Consider the following 25,494-nt stretch of genomic DNA (forward strand, 5'->3'; position numbering starts at 1 on the left):
GGTAGGGTCTCTTTGAAAGCATCTTCTACCCTGTCTCCCCACCAATTATCTAAACTGTGAGTTCATATTAACTTACCCAGCTGAAAGAGCCAAGTGCTATACTTAATTGTATAGGTAAAAGTTTTGAGAGAGCTGACCATGTTTACAATAAATTGTGCAAATTATATCATTGCTTGCACTCAGTTCTAAAATTTTGTGGAAATCTGTGGTTTCAAATATGAACCCAAACATTGGGAGTGTACAATTGAGATTCTAAAATTTTAATCAAGCCCTTTTCATTGCTTTTGAATAGTGGAATTTCTTGCCTTAGATGCTGACTTTTTCTAGTATGGTGTGTCACATGAGCTTAGAGCTTAGTGTTTGATTTTTCTATTTGACCTCAGATTGCTGCTGTTTCCTACCAAGTGATTGGTCAAAAGTGATAGGGCCAGTGCAGATAAAGCAAGTAGTGTTTTGTGGGGTTTAATAATTAAAAACCTCACCCATCATCAAAACGTCCATGGATCTGGTTCCTTCCTGTGTCATTGGCAGAAAGATTTTCACGAGACAAGTCTATACAAAAAGCAACTCCTCTTTTTTTTTGTTTTCAAAACAGGTATTACAAGTGGATAAATGATGTGCACTGCTCTGAGCCCAAAGGTACGCAGTGGACCTGGCCTTTCTGATATGCATCAGTATAGCCAATGGCTGGCCAGCAGACATGAAGCGAATTTGCTACCAATGAAAGAAGATCTGGCCTTGTGGTTAACCAATCTATTAGGTAAGGTTATAAGATCTTATTTTGTGAGCCAAGGTAACAGGCTGTTTTTTCTCCCCCCCTCATGTAGTGTCCTTCACCTAAGCATGTGACGGCACCTTGGGAAGAAAGATTTCATTATTTGGATTTTGCATCTGGGAAACCTGAGGCAGGTGGAAATTTTAAATGAATTTCTCAATATCTCTCACATGAACTGTGCTTAGTAATACCAGTATCATGCATTGAAATGTGGAAATGTGTGGTCAAATCTCTGGTTTTGTCTATAGGCCGGTCTGATTTATTTTTTACTTTTCTTTCATGCAGCTGATCAATTTGACCTGTTCTTTTGATACTGCACGCGGGCCACAGTCTGTGAAAATCTGACTTCTAAAACTAGATTTCTTCGTCCTACTTTTGTAGCACACGTTCCAAAACTGCTGAATACCCAGACTCTAGAACAAAATTGTCTATCCTTTGTCTAAATGAGCAGGCTGGAGTCGTCCAACCTTGAACTAAAGTTTTCTTTGCATTTCATTTTTGTTTGTAAGTGCTCTTCCAAAATTTGTCTCTGAGAAAAATGCTACCTCATGCTAAGGCTGCCTTTTTTTTTTTCTGTTCTTCCAGCATATTCATAGGATAAAATTTCAACCATGTGCACAATGGAATCGTGCATTTAAAGGATCATCATGTTTTCACCAGTAGCTTTTCACAGAGGATAGAATTAAAACCTGAAGAAAGGACCTTTATAGATATATGAAAGAAGAGTTGAATACAGAGTAAACATAGAAAGCATGTGGTGCTTTATCATTTGCAGAAGGGATTTCACAACATTATTTTCTTATTTAAAGGATCCGTCAAGGCACATTTTTTATCTTCATTTTCCAGCTGATGAAAATGAGGAGCTTAGTGAGAGTGCCCTGTTTATCTAAAAACGTAGCAAGGTTTTGGCAGGGTTTGGCAAGATTTTAGCACATTTTCGCAAACGTTTCCTTTTGCTCACCATGGCTCTGGAGTTTTGCAGGGCTTTTACGTTTTTTAAGCCTTTATCCTAAGGTGAGATGTCTCCTTTTTCCTCAGTGTGTACATATGACTCTATGTGGTGTAGCAGGGCTACGTGTCGGTTTTCAGCGTGCCCAGCCACAGGGTAAGGACAGGAGTACCAAAGGCATTCCCAGGAAGACCCTTTATTATGCTATGACACTATATCCCCTGGAAGGAAGGGGCTGTCCCCTTTTAGTAAGACATCCATACAAAGGTAGAGGTTTTATCACCATCACATACAGGGAGTCAAGTTTGTCTAGGCAGATGGATTTCCCTCTCTCTTTCTCTCTCTCTCATCCTTCAAGGGTTTACTAATGATTGTTACATTAGTACTTTATCATTAACTTTGAGCTGTCCTCAGATACACAGGCTATTGCAAGTGTAGCAGCATAGAAGAGAAATTAAGAGCACAGATTTGAAGTAGACTGCCTATTGTGCTTGAACCCCAGATCGGCCACTTAACTAGCAATGTGATCTTGGGCAAGTTACTTATGCTGTCTGTCTCTCAGTTTCTTCATCTGTAAAGTGGTAATAATAGTAGTGTTATTCCACAGGGTTGCTGTGGGAGTAAATGATGAAAATACATATGCTAATTAGTACTGGGCATCTTCTAAATGCTATATGGTTTGTCATTGTTATTCCATTTATATAGTTTGGTGATAGTGTTAATTTGATTTTGTGGATAAGTTAATATATTCAACAAATATTTGAGTGTGCTACAGAATCATATATCAGTTTAGGGGCCCCTGGGTAGCTCTGTTGGTTAAGCTTCCGAGTCTTGATTTCGGCTCAGGTCATGATCTCATGGTTTTGTGAGTTTCAGCCCCACATCTGGCTCCACAATGACAGTGCAGAGCCTGCTTGGGATTCTCTGTCTCCCTCTCTATCTGCCCCTCTCCCACTCACACCATCTCTGTCCCTCTCAAAATAAAGAAATAAATCTAAAAATATATATATTATATGTATAATATATATTAGTTTAAAAAATGAACTCTGGAATCAGAGTGCTTGAATTCAAATCTCAATTCCATGAGTTACCAGCCCTGTGATACTAGGCAAGTGTCTTAATGCAATGTGCCTCAGTTTTCTCATCTATAAAATAAGTATAATATCAATACCAACCTCATAAGATTGTTGGAAATTAGAATGACATCACCAGCTTTAGAAATAGATCTGGCACATAGTAATCAACTAGCTAGGAAATACTAATTCTTGTAGTTAACTGTGTTTTAGACACAGTCTGCTAAGTCTGGAGGATAGAATAGTGATTAGGAATAGAGTACCGGCTCTTATAAGAGTTTGGAGTAAATTGAAAAAGAAACATTTTAAAGAAGTAAGTGAATAAATAATTCATTAACTGAGCTTGTTGTAAACACTAAAAGATACAGGTTGCAATAAGAATGTAAAAAGAAGGAAGTGTGAATGGGCAAAGCTCAGGGGGCTTGTAGGGGGGATCCTCTTTAAAAGGTCTTATATTTGGGGCGCCTGAGTGGCTCAGTTGGTTAAGCATCTGATTTCAGCTCAGGTCATGATCTCTCAGTTAATGAGTTCGGGTCCCACGTCAGGCTCTGTTCTGACAGTTCAGAGCCTGGAGCCTGCTTCGGATTCTGTGTCTCCCTCTCTCTCTCTGTCCCTTCCCTGCTTGTGCTCTGTCTCTCTGTCTCTCTGTCTCTGTCTCAAAAATAAATAAACATAAAAAAATGTTTTTAAAGTTCTTATATTCAAACTGAAAACTGAAGAATAGTTAACAGCTAGCCGGAGAAAGCATGGGAGAATAACCTGAGTGGAGGGAATGGCATAGGCTGAGACAGGAAGGAATTTGGTACCTTGGAAGAACTCAATGAAGGCTGGCATCAGTGGCACAGACCAAGAAGGAGAGAGGTTCATGTGACTTGTTGGGGCTAGATCACATACTGCTTTGAAGACCATGTTAAGGGGCTTTATAATTTTTTGTAGGGTGAAGGAAAAGTCAGGGAAAGATAATGATTAGAGTATAGCCTGTTTGTATAAGCATGTTCCAAGGTCCGGTGACTTGTCATCAAAGACATTTTATTTGGTGAATGTGATCATTTACAAAGCAGATTGATCAGGGTGAGCAGCCCAAGATATCCTCAAAGAATAGAGACTCACTGTGTGTGTAATGGAAAGATCCTTGGATTAAAAGTCAGGAGACCTGGCTCCTAACTGGGTGTCAGGAGACCTGGCTTCTGATTCTGGCCCTGCCACTCGGTAGGAAATTTGCCCAAAGTCACTCAGCTATCTGTTCTGGGCTCAGTGTCCTCAACCAGAAAATGAAGGGCTTGGAGTGGATGATCTCTAATGTCCTTTCCAGTTCCAAAAGTCTAGGTTTCCAAGAAATCCATCTCTTGAGACCCAGTTTGAGATCATCAATATGCATAAACAAAGTGAAAACAATTTTCATAAATGAATAATCTTTCTTTTAGAGAATAAGAATAATTTTTTTAATGCTAGTATTTGGTAACAAACATGCAACTGATGGTTTGTGAAATTTTCTCAGAAAGGGAATCTTAATCTCAAGGTACAATAACATACCACCTCGCATTGACTTATATTTGTAGAAGTAGAGAGATAATAGCTTTCAAGTGAATATTCACATGGTAACTTAGAAAGTAAACTCATAACTTGAGATTATTTTAAAGTGGTGAAGCATTTGGAGTTAAGAAAATGCATTATGTACTAGAATGGTAATGAAGAAGGGAGAAGAAAATGTATGGCTATGTTAGAAGATACTTTTATGGGGTGCCTTGGTGGTTCAGTCGGTTGAGCATCCGACTTCAGCTCAGGTCATGAACTCACAGCTCGTGAGTTCGAGCCCCATGTCGGACTCTGTACTGAGCTCAGAGCCTGGAGCTTGCTTTGGATTCTGTGTCTCCCTCTCTCTCTGCCCCTAACCCACTTGCATTCTGTCTCTGTCTCTCTCAAAAATAAATAAACATTTAAAAAATTTAAAAAAAGAGGGTATTTTTATTACACATAATAGATACATTTAGAATTCACATATTTTGGAAATGGAGTCCTTAAATTAAATTTTAAAATTATTTATTACTGACCATTTTGTTACCTCAGATATTTGCAAATTTATATTGTGTAGTTCTCTTTCAATTCTTGTTTTTCATCTACTTGAAAGTTAGAAATGTTTTGAAAGTAGTTTCAAAGTTGATACTGTCTCCATATAAAGTTTCTGCATTTTTTGTCAATGTAGAAATTTATATACTAAATTAAACCTTTCAATTAGATGGTGCCATTGTGATGTGGACCTTACTTGTGGAAAGGCTTTCTGCTTCTTTTAAGTAATTGATTAAAATATGACTTTTTTTGTCTTTCAAAAGGAGTATTAATGGTTGTTTAGATTCATATATTTCTGCTCCTATATATAAAATGTAAAATATAAGATATAGTTTCTTAAAGAACACTCAAAATGTATTCAGATTTTTTGGTATATAAAAATGTTTGTTAGAGAAAATAATTACTTTGTTGGTTCAGAGACCAATATTCACATTCATGCCATATATGGAGTTATATAATACCGTAATTTCCAGGTACTTAATAGGTACTTATTAATTGGTAACAATAATAAATAGCACTTTACATTCTTAGGCATAAAATTAAAGCAACAATAGTGAATTTTTATATGGAAATTTATATATTAGAATATTAAATGCCAGCTATCTTATGACAAATTAACTAGTTATGGTGAATAAATAGTTATGGTAGTTGGGATTTGTTTATGAGATAGCATACCAACTTGATTCATGAAAAGATCATCGTGTAATGTTTATTGACTACTCACACATTCTTGGAAATATCTACCCATCTTATTGAAAATAGTCTTTGTAGTCCAAGTATGTTTCTAGTACCTGGCACCATGGAGCGTTTTATGAGCAACATTCAGAAAAGACAGCAGAAGAACCCCAAAGACCCCTTTATTCTTCCCTATAAAACATTTCTTTGGCCATTGTGTCCTGTTACACATTAAATATATACATTTCATCTTTATTTTATTTTATTTTTAAAAAAAATTTTTTTTTTCAACGTTTATTTATTTTTGGGACAGAGAGAGACAGAGCATGAACGGGGGAGGGGCAGAGAGAGAGGGAGACACAGAATCAGAAACAGGCTCTGAGCCATCAGCCCAGAGCCTGACGCGGGGCTCGAACTCACGGACCGCGAGATCGTGACCTGGCTGAAGTCGGACGCTTAACCGACTGCGCCACCCAGGCGCCCCCATTTCATCTTTATTTTAGGCCTTCTGTTTTGTTACTTTTTTTCATGAACTAGTTATTGCCCATTTGTTATTTAACTGTGTCCTTAGGACACATTTGAACTTCAAGTGATTATACAAATAAATCTTGGGGAAACAATTATCACTTTGAATAAACAGCATGTTATTAAATTAACAGTCCCAGATTATAGCACCCACCCCTCCTTGAAATAGATGAGGCAGATTCTATGAATTTCATGATTGCTGATGGAGTATTGAATATTGCTGTTGGCTTAACTTTGAAATGAATATACTAATGTAAATGTTCTCAAGTTGTTTATTTCACTTGTGTTTCTTTAATCATTTAAAAATAATGGTCTACCTTTACCTTCAATTAGTATTTGGTTGATAACATTGTATGAACCATATGGTAATATATTTTTGAGAAAAGATTTTAGTTGTTAAGCATCCAAGAAATTGACATTGTTTTTAAAGATTGTAGATCTTTAGGATGTAAGTGTATAAGTATTTGGATATATGCAGGGACTTTGAGTAAATCATAAGATATATTACAAATTACATTATGCTGAATTGTTTCACTTAAATTTAAAAATGCATTATAGTAATTGATAGTATGGTGATTTACCCTTTGCCTGACTTTCCTACATGCACAGGAAAGAAAATCCAGTTATTATATGCTTAATATGATCAATATAGAATATTTTACAATTTTCAGTTATTTCTAAAATTAACCATATTTCAACATTAAAAAATTAAGCACCTGTTTATTGAAGCTGCTTCTGTCAAATACAACTGCTGTATAATGAGTTTGGAACAACTTTCTTTTCTTTTTTCTTAAAATCCTTTTATCAGATCCGTATCCTGCAAAGTTTTCATATTCTTGACATAGTCAATAAAAATTCCTTAGGAGAGGTGGTATCTTATGCTAGTTCAAAAGTTTAGAGAATCAAATTCATGTTCACGAGTTAACACCTTTCAGAGAAGATACTGCCTCATTTTTTTTTACCCATTTTTTCCAACAGAAACAGCTTTGTATTTTCTTGATATACATGCAGGGTAGATACTGTGAATCAGAGAGGACCAGATGCTGATCTAGGGTTTCTGGATATAATGAGTCCTTTCCTATCTCCCAACCTTCAAATTTCAATCTCAAAACACTGGCTAACCCGAGTTAAGCTAGCAGATGAGTTTCTTTGAGTTCTGCAATTAGTGAAATATGCTGGGAATGAGCGGTGCATTGAGCTTGGAGTAGAGTTTGGTCCTGCCTGGATCAGCTCTAGAGAAAACATACACCAGTTTTCTCTGCAATGAATCAGGCCTCACATCAGAACATGCCTAAATGACATTCTCAGCTATTCTCTGATCTACACAGTGGACTGCTATTCAGTTTTTAGCACCACTGTCTTCATCCCCAAGCTGTTTCTGTTTTTTCTTTTTGTTTGTTTGTTTTTGTTTTTGTTTTTTCCTGAAAGGCTTTTGGTGGAGTTTCTACAGAGAAAAAGACAACAAGAATTAGGGAGAATGCTTTATTATAGAAACTAGTCATTTGTGTATTCAGCAAATATTTATTTAAGTAGCCAAGCACAGTGGCTAGCTAGGAGCATTGGACTGTAGGCGTAGACATCATGGGTTAAAAATCCAGATTCACTGAGTAATTTTAAGCAAATTGCTTAATCTAATACCTCAGTTTTATCATCTATAAAGTGAATACAATAATAGCCAAACTTCACAGTTTGGTGAGATGATTAAAAAACATGAATACCTGTAAAGTGCCTGACATATAGTTAGGTTTCAAATGTTAAATACCATTATTAGATGTTACCATATCTGCTAACTGACTGGGAGGAAAGCTTTCTTTCTTCGCAAGGTAGAAGTTAAAAGGGATTCTTTTTCCACGTGGCTCTAGTCCAAAACACCACAGGTTGATACTTAATCTTTATGGAAATTATGACAAGGCATATTTCTGGGAGGAATACACCGATGTGTAAAAGTGTGTGTGCTGATTTAGTTACTTGACAAAAAATTTCAGGCAGATCTGCATTTCATATGATTGTGCCCTAACATTTTATGAGGAAGTGAATTAACTACAATCTTTACTCAAACTCCCTGATCTTTGTCTATTGGCAAGCTGTCAGTCATGACCGAATTGGTGGTATGACGATCAAAGTCCGCAATTATGAACGCAAGAAGTAAAGATACTACTTCTAGACAAGATTGTTTTAGATTAACCTTCAAGTCAACAGTCTTTACATTCTAGTGTGGGTCAGTTGGTACTCCAAGATGATTTGATTATATCTATACATTGCCCTATCTTTTCTTTTCTTTTTCAAAATTTATTTATTTTGAGAGAGAAAGAGTGCACACATGTGTGTATACATGAGTGGGGGAGGGACAGAGAGAGAGAGGGAGAGAGGGAATCCCAAGCAGGCTCCATGCAGAGTGTGATTTGGGACTTGAACTCACAAGCTGTGAGATCATGACCCGAGCCAAAATCAAGAGTTGGACACTCAAGTGACTGAGCCACCCAGGCACTCACCCTATTTTTTCCTAAGCATACCAATAACCTGGGAAGACAGAGCTGGGGAAGAAGTGATTCTATTCTTCTAGAATCTTACTGCATCTAGTATTTATAATCTAATGTCTCAAAACAGTTACCCAATTCAGATTAAAGAAGATCTGGTTTTGCCTAGCAGAGATATTTCATTTTTTATAATGTTTACTTCAGAATTGGAACTAGTATTTCATACCTTGTTCTAATGGACTTGTCATGGTTAAATTGAGCTAACTTCATATACTGATATAAAAAAAACTGGTAATATTAATGTAATAAGATAATATATATCATTCCATCTAAAGTTTATATTGATTTCTTATAATTATAAAGTATGTTTAAAAATATATTTTATGATTCTTTGTGTGGAAAATATATTACACATGAAGATTAAAAAAAAACTTCTCCATCTTGCATTTTTTCCTTCATCCGAGGCAGTATTTCAACTATAAAGTATGTAACAGTGTCTGTTTTAGCAAAAAAAAATCCACCTTTTGGAGCTATAAAATATACAGAATTGAAAGCTGACACCTAATATATTTTTCATTAGATACAGATGTTTAATGTAAACTCATTCTTTAAGTATTCAGGAAAATCAGGCTAATGAAAATTTTTCAGGTATAATGTATAAAAAGTAAAAATCATACCTTTTGGTAAATTGCTAATAACTTTTTAATGAGAGACATTTTTCTTTTTATAATTGACAAGTTCTTTTAAATTAACTGTAATCATCTTGCCACTTACCATTATGAATAGAATCTTTACATTGCCATGGAACTTCCGGAAAGACGAATACCTAAAGAGCTCTTTTAAATGAAGATAATCGTATAAGTAATTTATAAAGGGATCCTTCAACAATTTGGAGTAAAATTTACCTTCTCTACATCAAAATGTAAATTTGGTAATTTTGAAAATATTTCTAATACTTATTTTTCCTACTTATTTCCAGAATTACTTTCTTACTAGACAATGCAGGCCAACATGGTGACTGCATAACACAAATTTTGCTGGACCAGCCTTTTGTATCTCCAGAATATTACTTTCATTCCTGAATGAAGTTCAGCTGCATACAATTTTGAAATAATAGTAGTGTTGTGTAGGCTACCTCTGTGGTGAGTAGTTAGGGCTCCTGATGTTTTGCCACCTGCAGAAGTCATCATCCTATCTGGGGGCTAAAATGCAAAGCATCCAGTAGGGAAGAAAGAACATTTTTAAAAAGTTAATTGTCTTTCCTTCTTTACCTGCCCTTCCCCCCAAACCAAATCAAACAAACAAAAAAGAATTCCAAACAGATGTTTCTTGAAATCCAAATATATTCTATGTTGTGAGTTGAACTTTAAGCCAGGACTTTATCTGTTGTTCCAGTTGGGTTATTTTTAGGTGTTCATGGAACTGAGCTGCATGCGTTGCCCTTACGATAAAAGCTGCTCCTAAGAGAGTCTCAGTACAAAACTTTAAAGCACTCCTTTTTTCCTTTTTTTGGCTTTAACTTAACCACTCTTTACAGAAATAATACCCAGCATTTTCTCCAAATTTTCCAGCAGTTTGTTTCTTTATTTGTTAATTTATGTGCTCACTGAACACATTATCTAGGTGCCTACTATGGTAATATCATTATACTTCCCTCTGTAGGACCACACACACACACACACACGATATTGCCCCAAGAGGTTTGAGGAAGACAATAGGTGCTTTTGGAGCACCTGGGTGGCTCAGTCGGTTGAGCGGTTGAGCATTTGACTGGCTCAGGTCATGATCTCATGGTTCACAAGTTTCAGCCCCATGCGGGGCTCTGTGTGGACAGCTTGGAGCCTGGAGCCTGCTTCTGATTCTGTGTCTCCCTCTCTCTCTGCCCCTCCTCTGCTTTCTCTCTCTCTCTCAAAAATAAATAAACATTAAAAAAAGAGGTTTACAATGAGATACCACCTTACACCTGTCAGAATGGCTAACATGAACAACTCAGGCAACAACAGATGTTGGTGAGGATGCGGAGAAAGAAGATCTCTTTTTGCATTGTTGGTGGCAATGCAAGCTGGTGCAGCCACTCTGGAAAACAGGATGGAGGTTCCTCAAAAAACTAAAAATAGAACTACCCTACGACCCAGCAATTGTACTCCTAGGCATTTAGCCATGGGATACAAGAGTGCTCTTTCGAAGGGACACATGCACCCCCATGTTTATAGCAGCATTATCAACAATAGCCAAAGTATGGAAAGAGCCCAGATGTCCATCAATGGATGAATGGATAAAGAAGATGTGGTATATATATACAATGGAGTATTACTCAGCAATCAAAAAGAATGAAATCTTGCCATTTGCAACTACGAGGATGGAACTGGAGGGTATCATGCTAAGTGAAATTAGTCAGAGAAAGACAAAAATCATATGACTTCACTCATATGAGGACTTTAAGAGACAATACAGATGAACATAAGGGAAGGGAAACAAAAATAATATAAAAACAGGGAGGGGCACAAAACAGATGAGACTCATAAATATGAAGAACAAACTGAGGGTTGCTGGAGGGGTTGTTGAAGGGGGGATGGGCTAAATGGGTAAGGGGCACTAAGGAATCTACCCCTGAAATCATTGTTTCACTATATGCTAACTAATTTGGATGTAAATTTTAAAAAATAAAATTAAAGAAAAAAGGAAAAAAAAAGAAGTTTGAGGAAGACAAGAACTTTACACAAAGCATATTACTAGCAGTAGAAGTTTGGAAAGTTACCAAAATGAGTGATGCCTTTGAGTGTGGCCATGTAGAAAAGAGAGCAGTGTACACTGGGAGAATCTCTTTGTGGATTTCTGATTAAAGGAAAGATAGAACTTGGTCAGGCAGATATAAGGTAGGAAGATATTGTAGACAGGGGCCCACCAGGAAGAAAGGCTTGGTGGTAGGAATGGGAAGGTCTTGCTAGAGAAACAGTGAAGGCACTGTGTAGACCAAGAATCAAGGAGACTATAAAGATGCTAGGTTAGAAAAGTGGATTAGAGGCATAAGGCTCATCCTTTGGATATGTTAAAGTGGATATATTTCATATTTTGGGTAGCACAGAAGATTAGGGACTATGCAATAAAGAAGAATAATGACCCAGGAAGGGTAGTGTTTAGCAACAATAATTTTAGCAATGAGTGTGATATGTATTGGAGAAGGAAGTTGAGGATACAAGGAATAGCCGTTGTTTTTGTTGCTAGAGGTTTAAATATCAAATCATGAAAATTAAAAAAGAATTTTTTTTCATTTTATTTATTTTAGATAGAGACAGTGAGGGAGAGGGGCAGAGAGAGAGACAGAGAGAGAGAAAGAATCTTAAGCAGGCTCCACACTCAGCATGGAGCCTGACACAGGACTCAATCCCATGACCCTGGGATCATGACCTGAGCTGAAATCAAGAGTCACATGCTCAACCCACTGAGCCACCCATGCACCCCCAAAATTTTTATTAATATTATGGTACCAGAAATAAAAGGAAGTATGGATCTATAGGAGCTGTGACTCATAAGTTATAGGAAATTAAGGCAGGAAAATAAAATATGTTGAAACTTAGAGACTTAGAGTGCATGAAAAGGGGAGAGGTTAATTTGGGTTGCATATAAGAAAAAAATAGTGGTTTATAACACTGAAAGAAAGAAGGAATCAGGAGTAACAGGTTTAGGGTATAGGGTTTCGTTTTGGGGTGATAAAATATTCTGAAATTGTTCATGGTGATGATTGCACAAGTCTACTAAAAGCCACTGAATTATACACTTACATGGGTGAATTGTAAGGTATGTGAATTATATCACAATGAAGCCATTATAAAATAAAAGGAAAATGAAGAAACAAAATCTGTTTGGGGAGAATAGAAGAATGAAGACAAACGACCTTTAACTGGTTAACTGCCAGGGATGAACAATGGTAAATGATGGTCATAAGAGCAGTAGAAGAAGCCGAGTGGTTTTGAGGAGAGAGAAAAGCAGAAACTGAACCCAATAATCCTCAGTTCAAGGATGGTGGTAGGAAGAGGAATGGTTAGAGGGTAGTGTTTCTTTCAGGGTTGCATTAGTTTCACCTCATCATCTTAATCAGGAAAACAAACTCAATAGAACTTAGAGATGTGGTTTACACATTGGCCGTGCCACTACGGTTGCCAATGGTGGTTGACTTTTCAATGCACTGTGACTCTATTTCAAATTAAAGAAAAGAGAGCTTATGGTGTTCTTGTAGTCAAAGACATAAACAAAACACAGGATGCCGGCTCTGCCTTCTGCCTTCACCTTGTGGGCCAGAGTAATCAAATGGGCTCCTGAGGGTAAGTTGAGTGCATCTCAGAGGTCAAACTGTAATCATGGGAAAAACATTTTGAATTTCGTTGACTGGTTGGTTTTTATTCCTCTGGATTGCCAAGTGGAGGGACTCTCACATAGGGTATCTCTTTGCCATTTTGAATGTGAAATAAAACTTTTATGCAGTTGAAATTATGTCATGAACATCTAAAATGTTGAGATTCTTGCCACCAGAGGAAAACATAAAATTCCAGAGAAACATTCTTTTCCTGTGTCCCCATCCCAGATATGCAACCCAGCTGGAATAGAAGTTTTGGTGATAAAAGCTGTGTGTCAGATATGTTGGCATGAATGTCATATTTGCATTGGGGAATGCTTATGCTTTTATAATTCTCCTTTTTGTTATTGCAGGGAAGGAGATTACAGCAGAAACTTTTATGGAAAAATTGGATAATGGTGCCTTGCTCTGTCAACTTGCAGAAACCATGCAGGAGAAATTCAAAGAGGGCATGGATGCTAACAAGCCTACAAAGGTAGGAGATCCCCAGGCAAAATCATTCAGGAGGCGGATTACATTTGTAGTTGCTTATGAACAGAGGTTAATTTTAGTATTTTGTTGTCAATGGTGCATTAATATGTCTATTAACAAAACACAGAGGATGCATTTTAATCAGGCAACATGTAATTTGCACTGTACATAAATTACATAATCCTTTCAGTAAGTCTAATTAACTAGAAGGTTATGAAAATTGATGGTATTAATACAGAACAAGTACTGTGTATAAGCTGGTTGAATCTGATGTATTGATTACAAATTTAGCACAGAAATAATTTATGTAATCAGGTGATGAACAAAATCTGGTCAAGAAAGATTTACTTAATAGGTCTTTGTTTCCACATAGATTATTATAATAGATCATTGGAATAAAGTATCTGGAGTGTGTAATTTTTTTGTAAGTAGTAGCATTGAACTAAGTAACTTTAGACAAATTACTTTTTTCTGACTGCTCAGATTTCCTTTGTGCACATATTCTTTTAAGATTATTATGAGTTCATAATGAGAGTGTGATGCTTGTTATCTTTTTAAAAATTTTTACATTGTTTTATTTATTTATGTTTGAGAGAGTGAGGGAAAAAGAATGAGCAGGGGAGAGGCAGAGAGAGAAGGAGATCCAGAATCTGAAGCAGGCTCCAGGCTCTCAGCTGTCAGCACAGAGCCCCACGCAGGGCTCAAACGCACGAACTGTGAGAGAATGACCTGAGCAGAGGTTGGACATCCAACCGACTGAGACACCCATGTGCCCCTGATGCTTGGTATTTTTTGGAAGAAACAAGATAGATGACACTTTTTAATTTTTAAAAGAGAAAGAAAAAGCATAAGAAAAAATAAGTTTAAAATAATGTTGAAAATAGCTTAACATAAAAACTTAAAAATTGTTAAATTTTCTGCAACTGTGGCAAAAAAAAAAGTAAATCTGATTACTCATGTATAGTTTATTTATGATTACTGAACTAAAATTCAAACAAAACTCAAGTTTCCTAAAATAATGCATTTTTTTTACAGCTCTGTACTTACTTTGGAGATAATATTTTACATCACTCTGTGAAGTACTGTATGCTATATACAAAGCCCCTCCATTATATTTTCCATCTTAAAAGCAGCTCTTTGAAAGTGTTAGTTAACGCAGTGGTTCCCAAACCTTGCTGCACATTGGAATCACCTGAGTGTCTTTAAAAATGATTCAGACTGGGCTCCTGTGCCTGAACATCCTGATTTAATTTCTGTGGGGTGCAACCTGGGGATTGGGATGTCTCAAAAGTTCTGCAGGTGATTCTCATGGGCAGCAAAATTTGGGAACCACTGTGTTCATCTTTTTTTTTCTCTATCGGATAGATGCTAAGTGATCTGTGGAAGATCACCAGGCTAGTAAGTGACAGAGCAAGAATTTGCTGTGGACCTTCTTTTTCTAAGCCTCTCATTTTAGCGCACTGTGTGTAGTATAGACATGAAGAGATAGATCATTTATGAACATGCTTATGTCACACTTAGTGTGAGGACGTTAGGAAACCAATAATTCTTTTGCCGTGCTTTCCATTGTAATGAGACTCTATCAGCTGACCGAGCAGAAAACATAATGCCTAATAGGAGGACAATTTGTATAGAAGGTTCACTGTGAAATAATTAACAAAGAGGAAAAAACTGCTGGGTGCAAGATTGTTTTGAGATCATTATGTTAATATTGCATTGGTCCTGAAACTTCTATTTAAATTGCTGGTTGTTGAGAAGAGAGACCGTTACTTCAATGCTAAGGTCTTGAGCCCTTCATAGTAACAAAGAATAAACAACTCTACAAAGGTTGGTGTAAGGTTTTCTTGTTTTGTTTTGTAAGCTTATGTTTTATAAAACAGAAGCTGAGATCTCCAAATAGAATTGTACGGCCATCAGCTGTAAGAGAACCCCCAAAGCATTAACCTATAATTTAAAGGCTTTGTTCTTGGGCACATTTTGCTTGGGTTTTAGTTTTGTTATTTATTAATTGGACGTGTCTATCTTTGATTTCCTTACCTGTAAAGTAGGAGTAATAATTATGCATATATACGTTCCAGAAATCATTGCACAAGGAAGACTTTAGAAAAATATTATTTCCCTTCCCTATGTGAAAGAGTTAAGAGATCCTGATGAGAATTTTTGATTTGCTAGAAGAAACTAGAAGAAAAAGATGAGTACTTTGTAAATATAACTACTCATAGTTAACACGATATATACAAATAGGTGTATCTTTTCTGTAAATCTCCATGAGAATATGTAATAGAATAGTTATGGATCAGGATTTTGATAGCTGTTTCTCCTTTGAAACATTCATTTCAAATTATATCATTTTTATAATACAACTATAAAACATAAAAAAAGAAACAAATTAAGTTTTCCTTTCAAAGTGAGTAAAAATAAAGCAAGGTCTTATTAAACTTGAAATACTTCCTTGACTCTAAGCAATTTGTTTAATTAAATATAAAGTTGAAATTTATTCTGATTATAATAAATATATTTTAGTATAAAAACTCAACTGGTAATTGAACAAGTGTAGATTTAAAAATACCCTTTATGATCTCACTTTCAGTGCTCAAAAAATCAAATTTAATTTGAGTTAGAAGTCGACACAATTACTCTTGACTGAATTACCTTCTGTGTCCTTGGCAGAATTTATATATTTTACAACTTACTTCCAACAATATGCAGCTTAAATCAAAATAGCATATGTCTTACTATATGAAAAAAGTGCAAAGAAGGTTAGTTTTCCTTTTTTACATTTTATGAAATATTTTTCAAAAGATGAGAAACCACATGGCTAATACTTCATTGCTATTACTGTTCATAAATATAATTTTGTCAACCTATCCAAGTTTGATATGAGCACTTTCAAAAATCAAATATAATTTTGTTTTCAATCCATCTTTTGTCTAAAACAGGAATAGATGTTATATGAAATTGTACAGTATTTTGCTGTTATTAAATCTAAATTTAAACAAGAATAAATTCACTAAGACCCAGGTAGTTAGGTTGACATTGAATATTTCCCATAGAAAAACAAGGAGGCTTTCAAATTGCATATAAATAACCTATGGGTTACAATATTACCTGATTGTATGTGTGTGTAATTATTTTCCACCTTGGCACTTTAGAATCTAGGAAAAACAATAGTGGTAAAGACTGATAAGTTGGTTAATACCTTTGCTGAATTAGTGAAACTGTTACATTTAGGGAGATATTAAAACATAATTACTTTTAAAAAAATCAACCACAAACTTGATCCCTTCTTAAGTCATGTCACAGGAAGTCCTTTGTAATTTTCTCCTAGCACTTAAATCTCACATGTTCGTTCTCATAGCAATATTTTTACTTTTCCTAATTGATATTTAATTTGGAGATTTTATAGCTATGTAAACACATTCAGATGAGTAAGTTATACTTGGTACATGTGAAGTATGTCTGTGTTAAGAGTGACTTAAACAATCCTAATACTTGCAAGCCTATTTAATAAATATGTTAGACAGTTTACATCTTTAATATTTGAGTTATAAATCCATGAGTTATATCCTATTCTGGCTTGATAACATATCTCAATGAAAGTAAATGATATCCTATGATTCTTTCTTTCTAGGCATCAATAATAGATCAATAAAAGTAGCCTCTCTCTGTTTGTTAGCTATAAGTAGTAAATCCTAGCCTTTGCATTTTTTCACTTTGCATGGAAGCAATGCAGAAATTTCATAGAATTAAGCAATAGGTAGGTAGAAGTATTTGAGACTCACGTGCATCAGTTTAATGTATAATTTGGTTTTGATTAACTCATATATACCACAATATGATTAATTAAGTCTAACTATAAATGTTAATATTCCTGGAGCTGAGGACCTTAAAAGGCAAAAATCTAACCAAAACAAATCTTTCCAATATCATATCGGGGTAAGAAAACCAAAATAAGTGATAAGTCCAAGGTCATATTTTATGTTTTTTGACCCTTAGTTACCTGACTCAAAGTTAGCATCTCCAATCAGGACAGAATAATTGTTACCTTGATATATGAACTTTCACTTCCTGGTCCGGATAGTATTCAACTGTAGGAACCCCTTCTTATTGTGTATTTACTTTTCTTTTAACACCAGCCATCTTGTATACTTGCTGATTTGTATACAAGATTCTCAACGACTGGGGCATCAATATGGTGCCAGTCATTCAAAGGGTTCAACCTCTCTTTTTCTCCTAACATTCCTTTCCATTTGTCTCATTTATCTTGACAGTCTCTGCCCCAGGCATCAGAGTTTTCCTGGGTTAAGAGCTTTCTTTGACTTCAAAGAGCCCTGAATGGTTAGATCAGTTTTGAAGCACAAGAAGGGAAAAGAAAAGAAAAGAAAAAAAAAAGAAAAAAAAAAAAAAAGAAGTTCTGTTAGCTAGTAGAATGCTACATTATGCTCCAAGGAAGGAACTGAACATTCACCATCTAAATGTAGAATCCAGGCCTTGTTTGAGGGAAAGAACATCCTAGTCAGATAGAATGTCCATAGTACATTTGCCCATCAAGAATATCTAGTTCTCAGGGCGCCTGGGTGGCTCAGTTGGTTAAGCGTCTGACTTCAGCTCAGGTCATGATCTCACAGTTCGTGAGCCCGAGCCCCACGTCGGGCTCTGTGCTGACAGCTCAGAGCCTGGAGCCTGCTTTGAGTTCTGTGTCTCTGACTCTCTCTGCCCCCTCCCCCACTCGCACTCTGTCTCTGTCTCTCAAAAATGAATAAACATTTAAAAAAAAGAAGAATATCTAGTTCTCTGAGCTGTAAGATAACACTACCTCAGGATGTCTAACCATCAAGGAATTAGATAAAACATAGAGATTTGAGTTTTTCCCTTCAAAATCGATAGCATGTTTTGTTTGGAGAACATCTTACTTATCAAGATTGATTTCAGAGAAATCCAGAAAAGTGTGTTTACTGCTGAAGCCTCTGACAGAACAAGGAAGTATGATAGAAATGATCAAAGGTTTTTCTTGAAAAGAAAATCTCAGCTGTGATTAATATAGAGTCATCTATATCTGGCTGTACAACTAAAATAATTGTGTATTTCTTAAGAAATTCATGGTTTTTAAATACAAATGTAATGCTAGGACTAGGACTAAACCAACAGAGTGAGTCATGATAAATGGAGGGACTAAAGGTGTAATGATGTGGACATAAATGTTTTTTTTCTTTTGAGTTATTTTGCTGTCTGGGACTGAGAGGAAAAGGAAAAAAAAAGTCAGGGATAAAATCCAATTACTCAGGATTTAAAAAAAATACAAATATCTTCAAATTTTAAATATATAAAGGTGAATTATTTACCAATATAAAATTAATTCCTTGTCACCAATTTTCTAAGTCCTTGATCACCAGGAAAATCTTAATCAGAGGCCATGAAATATCTTGCTGAGTTTTTTTTTTTTTTTTTTCTCATTGGGGGTATTTCTGTTCTAGACCATCTTACAGGGTTATGTCTAAGTCAGGTTTCACTGCCATAGCAGTAAGTGTTGATGAATCATATAGAATGTTAGGAAAAGAAGCTCAACTTTTTTTTCTACCCATAGTCAAATAGTCATAAGAGACTTGATACTCAACTTGATCTGGGTTGCTGTATGTATGGACTAAGGAAAACAAAAGCAACAATATGAAAGAATGGGTATAATTGGGAGTGAATGATGTACTTATGGAATTTACCTGTATCTTAAGGCCTAATTGAACGAATGCCATATGTGAGAGAATATCTGTAAGTGATAGAATATTGGTGGGCACCACCGAAAATGTGGCCAAGTTGATTATCTGGCACTAAGTTCATAGTAAACATTTCAAGTTCTATGGTCCCTGGTGTCCCAAGATGGAGATTCGACCTCCATAAGACAACAATAGCAAGTTAGGAACATGTGCATAGTATCCTTTACATAGAAGGCAGTGTTCCGACATGGCTCCGACTGCTGGATCCAGAAACTTCATTTAGTTAACAAAACCCCATCCTGAATTGTCACGTAATTTATCCCCTAGAGCGCATGTATTTTATGAAGCCATCTAGTTTGCCTGCTATTCCTGCTCTGTAACGTCAAGTCAGCCAAATACCGTGGACCTAGTAGAAGAATGTGTTGTGTGATGTTGAAATGTTCCTATAGTTTAGGTTTCAGAGCCTGAGCCGATGTACAGGATAGTAAAACACTTCTGTTATTTTTGTCAAGTGTATGCAAACAGCTTCTGGAATTTTCTATGTTTCAGGATTAAGAAAATTGCATTTCCAGACCAAGAGATGCATGCTAAGTACTAGGATATTTTCTAATATGTATACTTCAATGGAAAGACCAAATCTGGAACAGCAACTCGATTGACACTATTGATTCATTATAATATCCCTGCTGTTCCCCATGTCCCATCCATCTTTCATATTGGCTTGAATTGAATGGAGGTGTGATAGAAATCACTTTTCTGGCAATGTTCAGGTCACTGATAGTAGCATGAATCTCTGACTTTTTCTAAGTTGTGACATTTTATCCCATATGTTAGGGAACAAAAATTATGAAAGTTGCTGAGAATATCCTTGCCAATTATATATTCATGGAAAAATGTAAAAATAGCTTCTATATGTTCAAAGGCATAATAGTCATAGTGTAATTTAGGCTTAGGTCAAAATCCATCTGTCACTTGATCCCCATAAGGTATTTCCCTTTCCCTAATGCATAGCAAACTCTTCAGGTCCCTTTAAAGATTAGAAGGAAGCTTTATAGGAAAGACTTGAGATCATTACTCCTTTCATTCAATGGGCCCTGGGTCTATAAATTGGCTGTAGTCTAAGAACTAGGCCATCAGAAAGATTCTCTTATTGTGTTGCTGTTGCTGTTTCTGTTATACAACGCAAGAACTTAGGAAGTTGCCTTTCAATTTTCAGCTAAAGGCCTCATGATTAATAAACCACATTCAGATCTCCTGTGGGGCAGGTTATTCTAAGAGATTTGATTGGCCTACTTTGTATGCTAGCAACCATATCCACCTTGCCTATGAAAGTGCTACCATGTATTTCTGCCACCCTGAGAATCCCCATTCACATTAATAAGAGAAAGCTCCTGTCACCAGCATCCTCTCTCTGAAGCGAAAAATCACATTAGGAAATTAGGGAACTCTCCTCACCAACCTGTTCTTCATATCTTAGCGAAAAATAGAGCATCTTTGGGCCCCACTGAGTGACACTGTAAAAAGTTTGCTTCGATGAGGTCCACATTACAAATTGCATGCTGCATTTCTTTTCCAAGGTTTGAATCCCTTCCCCTGTATTTTACTAAGTGATTTCTGGCCTTTTATTGTCATTTAGTGTGGGCTAGCATCACATCTACGTTTGTGTCAGCAAATCTAGCAGACTATTAACGGGATCATCTGTGGCTGTCCACGTTAGCACACCGAATTCTATTTAGTGCAGTTAAAGTGCATTAATTCTGCCAAATCTCAATTTACATCCTGTTCTCCTCAGACTAACACTCCAAGTCTATTACATTAATAAAGAAAAACCCTGCCATAATACACTTAGTGGCACTCAAGATTTTAAATGTATGTTGAGATACATAACCGGTTGGCCAGGGATTCCTGTGTTGGCTAGGAGTTATGCTGTGAGAGGGATCTAACTCCATCCTGATCCAGACTGCAGTATTTTGATACCTGATAGAGATCATCAGCTCTGACTATGGCTAGCTGAGATTCGAAGAACAGAGCAATGGTACCAGGAATGTCCAGGTTAATTCGTAGTCCTTTCTTAGCCTGGTCCGGGAGAATACCAGAGGTAGGGGAATCCACCATGTACCTTCCCCAGTTCCTGAGAAGGAGTGCTTGCTGTTTCATCCCAGCTTACCCCCACTCTTTATGTCTCTGCCACTCTCCCAAGATAAGAATGTCTAGCTGTGTCCCATTTGGAAACAGAAAACTGGTCAGGGGACAGGAATTAAGCAAAGGACAAGAGCCAATACCAAATGCAAGTCATATTACTTGAATTATTTCTATCACAACTATCCTGTGGAAAATTATTCTGCATGCAAAAGCTCACATGTAAAAGAAACTCGATAAATTTCTGTAAGTGGGACAACAGAATTTTAGTAGTTTTCAAAATTTATGGCATTTATTAATAATGAGTTATGAGACTGAAAGATTATTCTAAACTGTTAAAAAAGATTTTGTTTCGCTTAATCATGCTAAAAGAAAGACCGGGTTATCTTTCTATTCTCTCTGTGAAAAGATTTCCAAGTTACTGTTTGTGAAGGAGCAACCAGAAAGTATAAATAAAGCCAAAATCTATAAGGAAAAGTAAAATAGTGTTCTGTCAGGCAGTTAATTGATTAAGATATTATATTCTTTTTCTTTGATGGTTCCAGTGTTTATCCTCTTTAAAAGTTGTTTGTTTGTTGGGCCTTATTTTATTACCCTAACTAAACATCTAATTCCCTATCTAAGTTTTTGTTCATAACCCTGTATTCTTTTTCATTAAGAGGATGCCAAAATAGTGTAAGCTTAAAAGCCCACAAAAACAGTTTATTCTCCATAAAGAGAATGCTAGTTTTCCATTCCAGTATTAGCCTCAACACCAATTCCAAATATCCCATAGTTTTCTAATGCCAAATGCCTGAACTTTACTCTCTGAGACTAAAGAAATAAAAACCGATGGCTTTGGAGGACCTAGGATTTATACCAACTCTGAAGGTTATAAAGCGTGGATACATGGGCATTCACTTCAGAGTACCATTATTAGAATGAATCATTTTAAACACTTTTAGAGAGCTCAGCTAAATAGAGTGGTTAATTGTGTGGACTCAACAGGCATACTTTCTGGGTTTAAATCCTAACTCCACTGTTAATTAGCTTGGGAAAACTACTTAATTTCTCTGTGCCGTAACATCCTCATTTGTAACCATGTAGCTAATAATAGTACCTAACGTATCAGTTGTTATGGAGGCTAAATTTAATATACATAAGCACTGAGTAATACCTAGTATACATGGGTGCTCAGTAACATTAAACTATTAAATCCATTTATCATTTCTCTCAAGTTTCAAATGTTAGCAAGAGGGAGTTTGTTTAGTGTGATGAACAGTCAGCTGTCTGACCAGGTCATGGCTTCACCTTGATTGATGTGTTCTCAGACTGAATAAAATGAGATAGGGAATATTTCCTAAAGAAAAGGTAGAGGGATCTTGGAAAAGTAGAGATGTTTTTAATATTTATGGTTTCCCCATCTGTCGGAGTACCTGTACTATATTGTCATACTTAGTTTTTTGCTTACCTTTATCCCTTTACTAGACCCTAAGATCCTTGAGAACTTGGTTAATGTCTTATTTGTATGTAGGTCTATCATAAAATCTGGCATATAGGTCTTCAGTAGATCTGTTTTTAGATGAATGAATAAATGAATGAATGGGCCAATGTAGATATTTACTTGTAGATCCAGAATGCTGTTGTCAGTGGGTTTTAGCAATTCTTGATTTTTAACCCGAAGACTTTTGTCACCAAGTTTGAAATTCCTCCCTCTGCTGGTTTTGCTTCACTCAAACACTTTGATGTTCAAAATCATAAGGCACAAAGCTGACGTTTTAAGTAATGGGGAAAACAGAGAATCGGAGAGTTTTGGGGTGGTTCAGGGAAAGAAAAAGGATCTGAGGACATTAAAAGTGCTGACAAGATATTGGTGAAGTAATAGACCATAGAGGTCTAAGTTAGTAAGGAAGTTCTGGAGGAGATGGGTCATTTAAGTTAATTGCAAATGAGATTATGTAGTCACACACTATGTTATATTATTTGAGTTCAGAACATTATCTAAAGATAAAAATGATGACAAAAAATGAGCATATTAATATCCCAATGTTTTATTCCATTGAAGGATTACTTTTTAAGACCTGTTTATAGTGTTTGCTGTGGTTTGAATAAAATATAAAATATAAAAGGATAATAAAAGGATCAGATGAGTGATAACTAATGGCTTTATGAACTTGCTTATCATTGATAATTAAGAAAAAGAATAATTTTAGGATCTTTCATGGACTAAGTTCTCAAGGGGTACTTTTGACCTGAAATAAGGTACTACTAGAATAATTAAGGGTTGTGTCTTTCAATGACTGAGGAGCTGTAAAGATATAATCCCTGTGGAGGTGGGTTTTTTTTTTTTTTTTTTTGCATCTTTTTCTCAATAACTGCCCCTTTTGTCCAATAAAATAGTTGGTGAGTGAAATGGGAATATAAGAACCATTGTTTCTTTTCAGAGCCCTAATTAGCCATCTACCAAAACACTCTTTAACAACCAAGGTAAAAATACAGTTTCTGTAAAACTGCAGGAGGGAGTCAGAGAATTCCAGTGCGTAAGAACAACGAGCAATAAACGCTGGTGTCAGCTTTCCAAAAAAATGTGTTATTTTATTAACTAAGGGTTAACTCAAAAAGGAGATAAAAATGATCATGGAGCAGAGCAAGTTCATCATTTTAACAACCTTAAATAATAGAGAATAGTATGAACTACAAATATTTTACAATAACTGAGTCCTATTTCTTTTTTTCTTTTTCTTTTTTAATGTTTATTTATCTTTGAGACAGTGAGAGAGAGAGAGAGAGAGAGAGAGAGAGAGAGAGAGCAAGGGAGGAGCAGAGGGAGAGAGGGAGACACAGAATCCGAAGCAGGCTCCAGGCTCTGAGCTGTCAGCACAGAGCCCAACATGGGGCTCCAACTCACTGACCAGATCATGACCTGAGCCAAAGTTAGACCCCTAACTGACTGAGCCACCCGGGCGCCCCTATTTATATATGTTATTTTAAAAGTTGATATATGATTGATGAGTATAAGAGCTCTTGTTAGAAACAAGAGATGACATTATTTACTGTGAATATTTCTGTGCATATGTGTCATTGGTAATAATGGTTGTGATGTAAAGGTAGACAGTCTTCTCAAGGAACTTACTACCTATTAGGGAGAAATAAGATGCATGCGGTATTATATAGATTTTTGAGATCAAGCTCACAAAATGATTTGAAAACAAATTAATTTTAAGCAGCCACAGTTTAAATAAAAGAAAGGCAATATTTATCATGTGACTGAATTTAGAACAGAACTTAAAGCATATAGTAGTATACATTGAAAAGTTTTCATGCACAGAGTTGTTTAAAATTTTTATTTTGAGTGTGTCTCATCTGCTTTCTAAATCAAAAGGTATACCAATTAAAAACCATATCTGCTTTATAAAATAGAATGGCCGTTGTGCTTAAGCCTACTGCAATGATTTTAAGTGGATTTCAGTATATTAATTTGATTGTTCCTACTACCCATACATTATTATTACAGCTTTTTCCTCTTTTATTATCACAGAGTCAAAATTTAAACTATTCTCATTTGGTTGTCCTCAGTAAATCATAGAAGAAATTGCCACTTTCCCTTATATATATATAACTCCTTCGGTGGGTGGCAAAGACAGCCAATGTCTAAGCCAGGTGGGCTGGAGTTTTTTGGGAATTACCTAAAACAGTATAAAGTTTGTTGAGTTGTCTGTATGATGAAATTAGAAGTGGAACGATATTATGGGTTTACATACTTAAAATTATTTGGACAAGCATACAGGGCTCGCTAAATGGAATATAACCAGGTGCAAAGCATGGAATTAACCTTTGTGACAACACTCATGTTTGAGATGGTTTTCTTTTTATGTACAAAGAAGCAAATGAAAAGAATCAGAATTATTTTAGAATTTCCCTCAAATTACAAGAGAGTAAAATATACCCTACCATTATCATATTTGGCTCCCTACTTGTTTGTTCTAAACCAGTAGTTGCCAACCTCTTAATGAGCAAGAGTGAGTCACTTTCCCAAATCCTAAGCTTCTTTTCTTATTGGAGTTTGCTTCTGATGAGCTAAGAGATGTGAAGGGGTATTTCTAGCCCTATTCAGTACCCTGCCAAGAATCTCCACATTCCAGAGTGAGGGGGAGAAGAGAAAGACAAGGTGGCAGCACTGAACTTAGAAATTTGCCAGGTTTCAGAAGCTATATGTTTATGTGAATCTGCTGATAAATCGCCCTCCTTCAAAACTGCTCAGCGGTTCTTTCCTCTCAAAAGTTAAAATTGTCAGCTATTGTT

The 25,494-nt window shown here is 35.9% G+C and overlaps 1 protein-coding gene across 1 annotated transcript in view; it reads left to right on the top strand.

Moving 5' to 3' along the window:
- The first annotated feature begins 522 nt into the window (after positions 1-522).
- GAS2 (growth arrest specific 2) overlaps positions 523-25,494 on the top strand; it is a 122,494-nt gene continuing 97,522 nt past the window's right edge. Inside the window, exons 1-2 of the mRNA XM_030333221.1 lie at positions 523-760; positions 13,249-13,370. Of these exons, the coding sequence (XP_030189081.1) occupies positions 613-760; positions 13,249-13,370 (270 nt within the window). The 5' untranslated portion in view covers positions 523-612. The remainder of the gene's footprint in view (positions 761-13,248; positions 13,371-25,494) is intronic.

This window comes from Lynx canadensis, chromosome D1 (genome assembly GCF_007474595.2).
Source record: "Lynx canadensis isolate LIC74 chromosome D1, mLynCan4.pri.v2, whole genome shotgun sequence".
Classification (NCBI taxonomy): Eukaryota; Metazoa; Chordata; class Mammalia; order Carnivora; family Felidae; genus Lynx; species Lynx canadensis.